This window comes from Hylaeus anthracinus, unplaced genomic scaffold, assembly GCF_026225885.1.
Source record: "Hylaeus anthracinus isolate JK02 unplaced genomic scaffold, UHH_iyHylAnth1.0_haploid 11994, whole genome shotgun sequence".
Lineage (NCBI taxonomy): Eukaryota > Metazoa > Arthropoda > Insecta > Hymenoptera > Colletidae > Hylaeus > Hylaeus anthracinus.
This window is the reverse complement of record NW_026534341.1, coordinates 10,162,492-10,176,666: the sequence shown is the minus strand read 5'-3', so window position 1 is coordinate 10,176,666 and position 14,175 is coordinate 10,162,492. Positions and strand designations below refer to the sequence as shown.

General features: G+C 41.1%; 1 protein-coding gene across 1 annotated transcript in view; it reads right to left on the bottom strand.

Annotated features, from left to right (window-relative positions):
- LOC128888498 (uncharacterized) overlaps nt 1-13,659 on the bottom strand; it is a 33,060-nt gene extending 19,401 nt beyond the window's left edge. Inside the window, exon 1 of the mRNA XM_054145394.1 lies at nt 13,298-13,659. Coding sequence (XP_054001369.1) covers nt 13,298-13,387 — 90 coding nt within the window. The 5' untranslated portion in view covers nt 13,388-13,659. The remainder of the gene's footprint in view (nt 1-13,297) is intronic.
- Nucleotides 13,660-14,175: the final 516 nt, after the last annotated feature.

Genomic DNA, 14,175 nt, shown 5'->3' with positions numbered 1-14,175 from the left:
TCTAAAACGGCATCATTACGCTCCCAAGTAGCGACACATGGCGCACGTTTATTGTTCCGGCATCGCGACGATTCCGTACGCATCGCAGGGTTATATTTTACGGTAACCGGGCAACGATTCGATTACTGGAATGCTTGTAAAGGGGGGAAGACAAGAACCGATGCGAACAAGCGAACGCAATTCTACAGACAAAGGTAGGAAAGCAATGTTCGACATGAAATGGAGAACATTTCTCTATTTCCTGACAGCCCTGTGCAAATTTCTGCATTTTACTTCTCCTTGGAGGTTATTGTTGGGTTCTTAATCTTTGTTTCCTTATGTATTGTAGCAGAAGCTTCTTGATTATTCACGAAGAAGGCTCGATATCAGGCTAACGCGTTGTGAATAATTGTATTCAAGGAAGGTCCTAGTAAAATGGATAATTTTCTAAAAAGGTTACCTCTAAAGGTTAATTCCACCTTTTATATTTACATTACTCTACTTAAAACGATACATATCCTTAATTTGTAATTACCTTACAAACCTGCAAAGTTGCACTAAATCGCGAGTATCTAGGGTAACAAGTCTCATTATTTATCAAAGACTCCAATAGATAATGAGTCAATTTTCTGTCAAAGGTATTGTTTGAGCATTGTTGGCCAACGTGAAATGAGCATAATAGGGTACCGTTATGCAAAAGACGTACTTTAAGAGTAGCGGTACACCCATCGATAATTCGTTAGACCTCCACCGACGAACCTGTCGAGAAGTCAGAATGGGACAGTAGCCATTCGAAATTTACGCATTGAAACCTCCACTGCAATGAGACAGCGTCACGCAAGACGTCTGCTGCCAAATTAAAAATTGATTTTACGACTTTCTTACGAAGGTTCCAGGATTGTCCTTTTCCTTGGAATGCCTTCAATCTCCCACAACCAACAGCATTTTCAGATAACTGTGGTCCAATGCTATAAAATTCATAAATCGTTGTGATAGATACAAAAGGATTGGTGAAAAGGGCTTGAGGACATTTATTAACAAAAATATGACTCGTCAGTGTATTTCTGGTGAATATTATAATACCTATGCTAAACAAGCTCCTAATATATTAATGTAGAATATCTTAGTGTAAGGTGTTGCTTTGAGAATAATGAATACATGTGAATTTAATACGTAAATAAATTATGTAAATATATTCCTCCTGCCTTTTTTGAAAAAGCATAATCCCGAAGCCCCTTCAAGGCAACTAGTTATTTCATTCCTCTTTGGTGTAGGGGCAGTTGTTCATATGCTGCCTCATAACTCGGTGTCTCTGAAATTTGCAATAATTGTTTCAAACCATCTTGGTCGTCCATCGGGGCAGAAAGTTTCGAACACTCAGGATGCGTCGATCCATGGCAGAACTCATATAGGTTTGCCCACGGCAGCTGGCAAATCAGCCGTGTCAGTGGAGATCGTGATTTATATCCGCGGTTCTCCCGAAGGCGACGTCGGGACGAAATCGGCGAAGAGGTACGTTCTTCACGCTTCGTGTGCAGTACCTGGGCCCCCTTTGTGTTCCAGCGTGTACGTTGGTCTGCACGCAGCGCACACCTCGATTCGTACGAAATGGCATTGTCGTAAAGATGTAAGCGTCCGTGAATCCTATCTGGAAGTCGAGGCGCTGGTAGAACCGCAGAGGAAGAGGTTCGAGCAACGGCGACTGCGTTGTTCATGCCAGGAAGGAAGAAGAAGCGTTCTCCAACGGGAACACGATAACTCGATGACAGTTGAGATATCGATGGAGGGCACCAGCCGGAAGACTTTTCAAAAATCAAAATTTCATTCCTCTTTTTTCTTCTATTTGAATACATTCTTATCCAGAAACGTGTTGCACAACCCTCTGTACCAATATTTTTTAGTAAAGTATACCTCGCGAAGAAAACAATGCATTTCAACAACTGTTTCCCATCATAATGTTCGACTGGTTTCAGAAGACAATCGTGGAATTCTCAGGGCTGACGATATATTTAAAATTAACGAGGAATGGATAATAGATGGGAATCGTACCCAATAAATCAAGATACGATCTCGATCAATTTGAACTATTGCCCCGTATGAATAATGTAGGAAGGATCTGCGTGTAATAATATAATAAGATTCCACGTATAGGAAACGACTTAGCATTCGATCGCGTCTCAGCCGGAGCTTGCTGGATTAGAATTGCAGAAGGGAATATCTGTGAACGTGGGACTAAACACCAACGCTGGGTGGATTTTTATAATTGAAGATAGATTTTATACAAGTATTTTCCATCGCACCATACCAATCATGCCCCCCGTTACACTATCTACATTTAATTATCAGTTTTAAAATGAACACAAAACCCTTTATATTATCTTAAATCTCCTTATCTCCTCCAGTGGTCGACATTTACATGATCTAAGAAGAATGATTTTAATTTGGTATTGTGCAAACTGTAATTAAGTTAACTATTGCAGCTGCAAAGAATTCATCACTTCATGCAACCAAAGTCTTACAATTTTTTAATTACACTTGAAGTTAATTGCAACTGGGATTTGTCTCTTCAATTTCAACTGAAGTTAATCGATTAGTGCTGAACGCGGCGTTGGAAAATCTCATCATTTACAAAAGGACGGATGCACATTACGTTATCACGAGGGATCCATGCGTCGATCTTCCAAATTAGAAAGCGTCGTAGCCAGCGAGTGCAGTCGCTGATACGGGAGCTCATTTCGGTACGCGTATCACGTGGCCGCGGTGCATTTCTCGCGGCGCGTTGATATTGTTCAAATATATTCACTTTCATTGACGTTTAGTAACATCTTGATAACCGGGAAATAATGAAAGCGGGAATAGCGGTGAAATCGTGTATTGTACGTAGTACGGTGCGTAGTATGCACGCTATTGGAGCGCGTCATCATTAGCGCCGTTTCCGCTCGCTCTGATACACAGCCAACACGTAACGCTGAAACGATGCGTGATTCCCAGCAGTCAGATCGTTCGAGAATGTATCATTTAAAATCCGACAAAAATGGTCATAAAATAATAGCTATAATTGGGCATTAAAAATTCAAACTATGAATTTACAAGGGTGTCATTCTTATGAAATACTTGATCATTAGCCATAGTGCTAATTATCTTTAGTACCATTTAAAATTCCACAAGAATGGTCATGAAATAATAGCTATAATTGGGCCTTAAAAATTAAAGCTATGAATTTATAGGGGTGTTCTTCCTGTAAAATACTTCATTATTAGCTACATGTATTTTATTATCTTTCATGACATTTAAATTGTCATTCTAAAAATTCATCTAAAAAATTTTTTTTAAATATGTAGATGGAAAGAAAGTCTGCCAACATTAACGTCATAGTTGCTTTCATGGTCATTCATTATTAATATCCCTGGCCAAAGAAGGTTGTATATGTCACCTATAATGTCACCTAGTCAAGGATAAGAGGAAAGACGAATCGAATCAACCAATAAAAAATTAATAAATAATTCGACCAGTCCTGTCTCCTGACCTTCCCTGACAAACAGGTTTATATACTTCATCTGAATTGATTATTTCGATCAAGTCAACAAAATTTCAGTGCATTCTAATGTAATATAATGATACATCCCATTTGATTCTGTTTTGATGATATAGCCATTTTAGTTCTCCAGCAAAGTGCAGTTGTCCACCTTTATAGAAATTGCTCCAAATGTCTGTGTTTCGAGTAAATGGTAGCCTGCTGGTGTTTACCAGATATGGAATAGACGATTTTCATAATTCTCATCATTGGGGCCGAAGAGAATCTACGCGCTATTCTTCGAACAGGTTACCAACAATTCAGTGTAAATATATGGGCAGGGATAATTGGCTACAATGTAATCGAACCTGTTTTCCTTGATGGGAGAGTGGATTGAAAATGTCGATCGACGAGAGACATCTGCAGAAACCGAGCTAATATGAATCGTTTCCATCGCCTTTGCGTCCCATAATGCACAATGTGGACCACACATGCCATTGTACATTCCCTACGTGAAAATAAAAATATCCAGTAATACTATGTCTAAGGCAAGGTCAGCTGAATAAATCCTGCTGATGACTCCCATTAGACTCGGAACGAAGCACTTCTAATTTCCTTCTCCCTCTTCGACACAAAAAGCGAAAATAGTAATTCGTTAATCGTCGCTACACAGGACAAGAAACAAATGAATCCTGTCGTAATCTTGCTTCTCGACCACTCGTTCAACGATATTCGAACGAGCGTCAACTCCGAGCGCAACTGAGGAATCGCCTCATCCAGTGGCGTCACTAGAGCGATTGGACTGGGTGACATCGTTAGAGGAGTGACACCAGACTGATCACTTATACCTCAGAGAGTAGAAAATTGGAAAAATGTTGTAGATGAGTCTCTCGGGAACTACATTAACTCCACTTTCTGAATAATTCTCAATTCTCAAGGGTAATCCACTTTATGAGTGTACTCTCATCCTCCCAAGATCACTATCTAATTTATTTCGCACATTTTATCAGTTTATCCTCCAAGCGACTGTTCACATTGGACGACACAAGACCTAGCGACGCCACTGCCACATCCTAATTCGATAAGGCACGATGGAATGCATCAGGAAATACTCTCGTCGCGAACCATCCAAGGCGTAGAGTATCTTGTTCTTATCATAATAAACCAATGATTTTATACGACGCGGCGGGACGCGATTCAACTAACGTTGGACTGAAATCGGACAATACCGTGGTGCGTTATGCTTCCGTGTCGCGGTTTGCACGCGGTGCTGTTGACTCTCGCGACGCAAACACAACGTATGACATACCAGACGCAATTGCTTATGGCAGTGTGTAGGGTGGATCGCCGATATTCCACGAGCGTGCAGCCTCGACGGCGAGTTTCGCAATCTCGAGGAAAAGACGCATTATCGCGGCTGAACGTAGGTAGTCGCCGTGGCGTAGGCAGAACTATCTGGTCCGTGGTCGTTCTCCCGAAATGGACACGTCGATGAGAGGAAAAGTATGCAACGGGTACGACCTTTCTCGCCGAGGCGCTTTATACGGCCGAATACTTGCGACAGAGAGATCGGTGAAGCTCTCTCGACATCCTCTACGCCCCGTTAAGCTAGGCCAGGGGTCGGACAAATAAATTGTCCAGCTGTCCTCGAACTAATTAAACTTGATGCTTGCTCTAGGCGCCTTCGTACCACTTCCTTATTTGGCACTGAATTCTTCGCAGCCTGTCTTTGTAATACGGATCTTGTTACAACGATCTGCGAAAACTAAAGTCTCGATTATTTTGGTTACTTTGAAAATAAAATTGCTATGTGCCGATTGAGCCGTTCATTGCACAAATCGATTAACTCCATAAAACAAAAAGTTTAGGTTTGCGATGAAATAATGTACAAATAATAATAATAATAATAATAATAATAATAATAATAATAATACGTAATAATATTTGTCGTTTAATGATGTTAATCTTTAATACTGAATTATTATGATCAGTGGAACAATTTATGCTAGTTCAAATAGGAACTAAAGATAAAATTCTTGAGGACACTTTCTGCACCGAAGGTCAAGCTTCATGAACTCCATGCTAAGTGAAGCTCCACTGTAATCGCAATTTTTGGATTTTTCTATGGTGCACCGGCAAGTGATGCAATTACTTTGCCAGTGAATTTCTGGAACGACGAGCCTGCGCCACGGGATCCAAAGTCGAAATTCTTCGCGATCGACCGTAAGTAAGATTCTGTGTAGGAATTAATTACGCGTCGCATTACGCTTTCGCTGGGCCAAGGGAATAAATATTGCGGCTCGCTCGGAGTGCCGTACCGGGGCTGTAATCGATGGTGCTGGATATAAACATTCGTGTTGGTCGAGATTCGCGAAATTGATTGCGTTGGAAATAGTTTCATTAAAGCGCAGAAGCGGTGCTTTTCGCGGCGGCGTTCGATCACTGTCCGTGGGCTCGTAACCTGTTCGTGGTGCCCTGTGGTGGGTCGGCCTTGAAAAATATTCGATGTAAGAGGATTACAAAGATGGAATAAATACGCGTACGCGAGGAATGCTTCACGTTTTACATTCCGTCGATTTCTTCGCGGGTAGACGCGGCCCTGGATCTCGCCAGCGGCGCACCCAAGGACTTTGGGACGGCTGGCGACTAAAACTTGACGAAATCGAGTAAAAGTTTTTGGAACTTTTTTACGGAGAATTTCATTTTCTCTGAGATTTGTTTGAAACATTTTTCAAAATTTTGCAAATAACGAACATATACTTGGAAAACTGAACGGACTACAAGAAGTGACCACCATTATGCATGAACCAATTGCGTTAGAAATGTAAGATGATATTCATATGGAAGTGAAAATCTTAAATACAAAGTTTCAAAGAAATTTATTCACCCTCTCCAATTCAAGTTACATCTAAAAACTGACATATATGACAGATTTGATAATATCAGCGTGCTTTTACACTTACACATTTCTTTTTAAACTCTAGAGATTGAAAGATTCGTAGCAGAGGGATGAAATTGCTCCCTGGGGGCCTCTGCCTCTTGGATGCGCCATTATATTTAGTGAGCATTCGTTGGAATGCTCGTGGAAAATGTGAATTCCTCCGTTTTGTTGAGAAATGAGATATATGAAAAGCACGGGATTTTCTGCGCAAGACTGGCATTCTCGAGGATACCGAATGGTATGTCGTACACGTAGATGCGTGCAAGTATGATGGAGCGGATTTTTCTTCAGCACCCGTGCTTGCATCGATTCAACATAACTGAATACGTGAATAACCAGATCCTCTTTATTTAATCGTATATTTTCACGTCAGGTACTATCTTGTCGGATGAGTTTATTCGAGAAACACACTAATGGTACTCTTGTCACCTCAGGAGAACCTTCTGAGATTAAATACTTCTTCTTTTCATTTGCCAAAGAACAGGTATTTAACTTACTGCATAAACGTCTTGTAAGAAGGTTTAAGAGACGTTCTTTTAATGGAAACACGTGGTATCCAAAAAGGCTCTTTTTGTTCTTAATTACCAGAGGTTTCTTTAGTACGAATTATCCAGTAGCCATAATGTTCTCAAGTATATCTTTTTGTACGTTGTGCTAAACAGCGTTCCTTCTCCTCGTTAAGTTAATAAATAAATAAATATTCCCCAGAAGCCTAATAACTTCATCGACTTTAACGTCCAAGCTACTCGAAGTTGTATACGACGCTTGGAAACTGCCTGGCAATTAATTTCAGTATACAATTCTTGGATTATAATTTCAGCTAATAATCGTCACGGCCGAAGAAGCTGTTACTAAATAACTGCACGCAGAATCGCTGTTCGTATTCCAACGAATCTCATTCACCGGTCTTTACGAGCATTCTGCTTCTCAAGGATCCATTCTCTCGCATGGAAATTGTACGGCTATGAACAGTTACGCACTTAAAAAAGTAGGCTTGACTACACAATTTTCTTTAAGTCGAACGATTCCTTTTCTTGTGAGGTCTTTTTGCACCAGTGGAAAGTACAGTATATAATCAGGTTAGGTTGGGAAAGAAGATTTAAAAGAAAATATTGAGAAAGAAGGATGCAGATATTGGTGTCAATAATGTGGTTAGGATATTGATCAGCGATACAGTTAGAAAAAACAAATCAATAAGGTTTTGTGCGTATATTTTTCTTGATATTAAAGACTTCATCATTTGCTAGTTATACGTTCTTCGTAAATTTATTTAATTTCTTGCCCCAGGCACTGCTGACTGTAACTAAATAATTATCGATACTTATTAATAGCATTTACTTTCCTAAAAGAATTTAAAAAAACGTTGTAACTGGACTGACCAAATATTTGGGACGCCTAAGTTTTGAGCGTCCAACCGTGCCACGACCCCTCGCATAATCATGTAATGACCCCAACTTATCGTTCTCGCGTGTCAAGGCGGGTTTGCCAGCGGTGACACGCGGTGAGGCTCATAAATATTAATAAAGTTACGTTGGTTAAATAGATCGGCGCGAGGCCGTGCACTTAATAAGGCCACCTACTATTAGAGATCACCGTAATGCCCTCAATTATAGGTATCGGGCGAAAGAAGACACTTAAAATTCTCGACAAGTCTCTACAAGTATTTGCAATTAATTCGCCAGGGAGCTCGCCTCTGTGCATGCCATTAAAATTCTCGGCAAGCTTGCGCAAGCTGCTTTCAAATATAAACCGTGGCTTTCCAGAGCATATCGACGGTTTCGATAACTGTACCGTATACGCAAAGGCCGCTTTTGCAGCCTCAGACGCGCGTAATTACAGAAAAATTACCATCGGTCCGCGGAGAGGACACACAAGTCTATTTATAATGCGGGGATACGAATGAATCGGTGTATCTACGATTTACGTCCCCGATAGCCTCGTATGAGGCAAGGCCAGCTTCCTGTTAAATAGATTTTTTAATTAAGTAAAAGTTCGGTCCGCGGGGAGTGGTACACCATGCGCCCTGCGCGCTTGTGTGAGTATCATTGTTTCGTTGACCACGTAAATGGTTCGCATTCGACTATTGCATACCGGGTGCTCATGCACTACTCGGTCGAAATTACTCGGAATTAAATTTGATGCGATCAATCCATTGTCATTAGATCGCTCGTAATTAAAAATTCTATCAATCTCACTGTGAAGAATGGAAAAACGCTGTGGCATGTTATGTCTGAACTAGATTAAAGCAGACACTTCTAAGAAACGTCTCTGTAATAAAAAACGAAGTATTGGTCGTTCCATGAATTCATGCCGCATATTCTTCTGCTACTCAAGAAAGTAATTCCTCCCGTTTTACAATATTTTTCCACCTTTCTGAAATTTTTTTATTAAATATTGGCTCGATATGGAGCTCGAACTCATGAGATGCCCTGATATATAAAGTAGAGTTTAATGGAAAAATGTATGGAATGTAATTTTTATTTGCGTAAATTCTTTTCTGCATATTCTTTCTCGGTTCACCAGCACGGATGTGCCAATTTCTTAGCTTACTTGTTCAGGCGACGCATGTACCTAGTTGAGTTATTTACATATTCCCTGTACGTTTCTTCGAATCATACACGCCCATCTACGCCTTCGCGTTCCCCCGTTTGCTATTTATGCATGTATTCCGTCATAGTTTCATTCTTTGCAAACAATGTTAGCCCATATTTACGTTGTACTTGAAAATGCTCTTTATATCTTCCTGCATTTCTTCCCTGGTTAATGCGTATAATGACTGGCAGATTCGTGCAAATAATGCTGAAGCATTTACTCAGGTATCCAAGTTGTGTAATTCTATTCTCTCGTGTTATTAATAGAACTTATGGTTGGGCATTAAAAGATCAAATGCTACTAGAAGCTAATTGATTTTATAAAAAACTCTGAGGATGTTTTAAGAACTTATGCACATTAGCTGTACTGTGCATGTAATTATGAAAAATAAGTTTCTAAGCCTGAAATATGCTTATGCGTTAACAATTCTTTGAAAGCAAGCTGAGTATGTTTCAACTATTTTTCTTGAAATTAACAATTCGCTTAATTTAAAAATGTGACTAATCTTCATGGTGATTCACAAAGCAAAGCTATAATTTTAGATGTAAATTCAGTACAGAAAAATAAAAAAAGCGCTTATTAAAACACTTGTCGTATCAGACTTTGTTACTATCGTGCAGGCGCGATAAAAGTTTCAACAATGTTCGTTGCAGACTGAGCTATTGCAAATAATTCCATGCAAACATTTACACTGATCGTTGAATGTGTGTCATACGGCTTCGTCAACAATTTGTAAATAGTTATTATACTATTGCGTGAGTCATTTCAGCCCACTGTCGTCGAGTCAACAATACCCGTTGGTGACAATTTTATAGCTTCCAGCGAGGTAGCTTTACCTCACAGCGGTGTACTTCCGAAACTCTAAGAAAATGTAAAACAAGAGGATCGATATTCTATACCCAAGGCATCAAGAAATTCCCTCACGAATTTGTGTCAGAGGACCGAAACGAGTTCATCAACGAAATGTTACCTGGAATCCTTTATTTCTAGGTTCAACGTGAGGTTTGCTTGACCTGCTTCGCTCAGAATCTCAGGTCAATACTCTACTTGTTGGTGAGGATCGACCAGCTCCCTGGAGAAAAAAGGATCATGCTAAGTTAAATAACCGTTCCTCAAAAGTTTGAGTCAAGTCCAATGAAATGTACCTTCACTCCAGGGAGTCCAAAAAAATATTTTCGAGCAGCCTCGGTCAACTTGAATATGAGAAACACTGCGTACATTCATTTTTATTACTGCTGGACGTTAAATGTGTTCTCAGAGCTACTATATGTTCTCAGAGTCCTCTTCTAGTGGAGTGCCCAGTATACGCAAATGCGTTAGGACAAATCCTTGGTATCCCGCGTCGGAATAAAACGGAGATGACGCAGTGGCTCGTATAATTAGTTACTACACCGACGAAATCCGTGAGTCAGCGTGTGGTTGTGCAATTCACGCATTCGCAGCACGTACAAGCTCGCGGCGTGCATATGCGTGCACGCCTTTGTGGCTCTCTGCATTCCTCGTGGTAATAAGCGGACCCAAGGGCCTGCCGCTTTTCGTCGCTCAATACAATTTGGCTCAGACGACAGAGCTGAACGCAGTCCTCCCGCTGAACGCGAGACATTCCTGCCTCAGCTCGCCACGGGAACGGCTGGTCTATCTGAATTTTTATTGCGAACCAGCCAACACTTTTAGCGAACCGCGAACAATGTGGAAAGGCGAGTTTACGACCCGTTACCGTAACTCATTCCAGATATTACTGTATAATATTGGCGCGCAACGCTTTTCGCCATTGGACCAAATCGGGAAGATAAGATTTTCCACATGCCAAGCCTCGAGCGGAGATGGAAGCACAATGCAGTCATTTTAACACTTTTATCTAACGGGAGCCTATTTACAGGATTTTAATTGCGATATATACGGGTACCTATTAGCTGTGTCGTTGTATGTCCATTTACTATGCTTAGTTTGAGGATATAGATAATGATTCTGAAGTATCTGGTATAGAGTGTGTAGGATTATATAGTACAAAGTATATAAGATTTTCAGAAATTTAATCTTGCTATTTCCTAAAAACTAATTTATTTCCAGATAAATGGATATCGGTACTTTTTATGCCAGAGATAGAAAGAGTTGTTTTAGTTCATTTCTGAAGGGACGTAATATTATATTTTGAACGTTCGATTACTGGGACAATTACTCCGTAATATCGTACGGATCAGGTGCATTCCACGTCGATTCGTTCTTTTCCAGAGGTAATTTCGTAAAACCACGACCGTTCGTGTACCGTTCGGTGCCGATCTTCTTTCTCGAGTCTCGTAATTTACGTAATAACGCGTTCTCAACAAAATTTCCACACTGAGGCGAAGCGATTTACCCCGCGACCCACGCATTTCGTTCCTACTTTCTCAACCGTTGTTCAATGAAACAAAGAGGAAGTACTGCCATCGGCCATATAACCTGCTCTGAATCTACAAATACAAAAATGTTCTATTACAAAATTCTGCTTTTATCCGCGCTTTCAAATTTTTGAAACAAAATTGACTGAGCAGTGAGATATCCACATAAACCGAAGCACAAAGCGGAGAATACACACATTCATACATTTCCGAGTCAGGAAGTAGGCTATCTTCTTCTCTCGCGCCATAAAAATGATCGTTCACTAATTCTTTTATTAACCCATTCACTGTCAACTACGAGATATCTCGAAGTTCAAATTACTTCCAATTATTCAAGGGATAAGTTTACAGCCTCTTGAGTCATGAATTATACCAAAACGAGATCGTCAATTTCCTTTTTAAAACAACAAATTTAATATCACTATTTATTATCAAAATAATCTAGATTACATACCTGTATTAAATCTTGGTGATCAAGGCAAAACGATTAAAGTTTGCCGGGCAGTGAATGTGTTAAAAGCATCAAAATTAAATACGATCGAAACTTGTACTGTTATGTAATATCGTGCCAGGATTTTCCAGCTAGGGAGCTAGTCGCGGGCAGGGGGGGGGGGGGCACCGTTTTAGAAACGACGAGCGTGTATTTACACGCTAGATGAATGAGTCAGCTGGAGACGCACGGCCCGATCTCGGCGATTTATTATTGGCGAACGCGCGTCTACGCGAGTCCCGTGTAATCTCCTGGCAGACAGAAAACACTCGTCGCGGTTTTGTTTGATTTCTTTCACGGGGCTCGCTGTTCACCAGCTTAGCGACGTATTTATGAGCGCAGATCCTTAACTCGTGACGAACGATACGGTGACGAATAAACGGCAACGCGAGTAACCGTAAGACCGCATCGAGGATGCATACCATCGCGTGGTATCTATGATCTACTTACTCCGCGATGCGGGCACGTCGAACACCACCGGGCATCTAATTAATACTTCGATACGTTGGATCAACGTCATCGAGCATTAACGTCTTACTTGCCCCGGTGCAGCGATGGGAAAAATTTGATTCTAATAATAGACGTCGAATGAGGCCAGCACCGATTCACTCCACTGACAATTAAATCTAATCAATAATCTCGGTAATTTACTCATGTAATAGGTATAATTTATTCAGCAATTTATATTATATATGTATAATGTGATTGATCGAGTAGCCGCTAAATATAATACATGTTCAATTGTTCAATTTGAAATACTTCTCTTTGTGGCTCATATTTTAATTTTCAGTGAAAGAGTAATGGGTGGTAATCTTTTGTTCGTTATGAAACATTTTTATTTGGATAAGAATTTTCCTATATCTTCGTGGAGCATCAGCAGCATTATATATATTAAAATCAGACCTATAAACATCTCCTATTTCTAGAATAGTATTTCAAATACTCGGATAGCTTCCCTTTTGTTGCCTCTGTACGTATCAAAGATAATTAAATTCGTGCTGCCAATCTTTTGGAAACCCCAAGCAAGAAATCCTCAACATTAAACAATATTTAATAACGGAAGATCACGCACTCCAGACAGGTATACGTTCCTCGTCTACCTCCCGAGTAATTTTTACCTTGCCCATTGAAGCACCGATTTAACCGTTAACGTAAAGATAAATACCGAAGTCTTCCGCTTGAGATTGCCAAATGATTAACGTAACGTATCCTCCGTGCTAAATGACAGAATAATTCCGTCGACGAGCAACGTGCAAACGACGTGCCCGATACGGAAAAACCCGTGGAACGTTCGTGAATCGAGCACGTTGGCTGGTGTGAGTGGGATCCTTACGGAACTCATCTACGCGTAAAACCGCGGCGTAGCGGTGCTCGGAAAGGCGGAATTTCACTGGCAAACTTACCTCGCCGACACGAAGCGCCACCAGGATCCAGCACAGTACCGACACAAGCGCACCGGAGAACGCGTGGAAATTGGTCCTTCTCACTGGCATTTTGGGCGCGAGTGAGTTGTCACACCGAACGGTCGACTGGGAAACGTGTCACGTTCTTGCCAAGGCTGTCTCACGGTCAGTCTCACGTCACATTTTCGTTATTTCCCGAGATGTGTCGCATCGTATCGTAGCCACAAGCAAGCCAGCGTATACGAGTAAGGCTACCACGCGGTTTCTTTGGTCGACGTTCAGCGAGCAACTAAGGAGACCCCGTTCGTTTAGTCGATCCTCGTGGACGGTGGCTCCGAAAAACACGACGTGCTCGTTGAAAGAGAACTGGAAGCGAATGTTATACTGGCGCAATAATGACTGTTCCTCCTGAGCTGCCCCCAGGGACGCTCAGGTGTTCAGCTTTTTGGTGGGGATAGATCGTGCCGCGGCGGCCATTCCCTTTTCATCCGATGTGTATGCGATCCACGCATTCAAGTCTCCGGATCCGACGATGAGCCTCCTCGGTTTCAGGCGGCTGCTGGCTGGGGTCAGCACCGTGCACACCGTTCGCCGTCGATGTAGGGAATCGCCTTACCGATGGATACAAGGATTCAACGTTTTATCTGGATCATTGTGACTTTATTATTTAACACGTTGGTCGTCACGTCACCCGGAAATGAGTGACAGGAGTTCCCATTAAGGAGGTATCCAGAATTAGGAGGTCTAGAAAAAGCAGTTTTTCGTGAATTGTTTTAGGAAGGGAAAAAATAATTCATTCTATCGAACTTTTTATCCTATTTTCATACATATTTGAGTAGTCTGTACAAATTTTTTCAACAAGAAATATTCAAATTGAG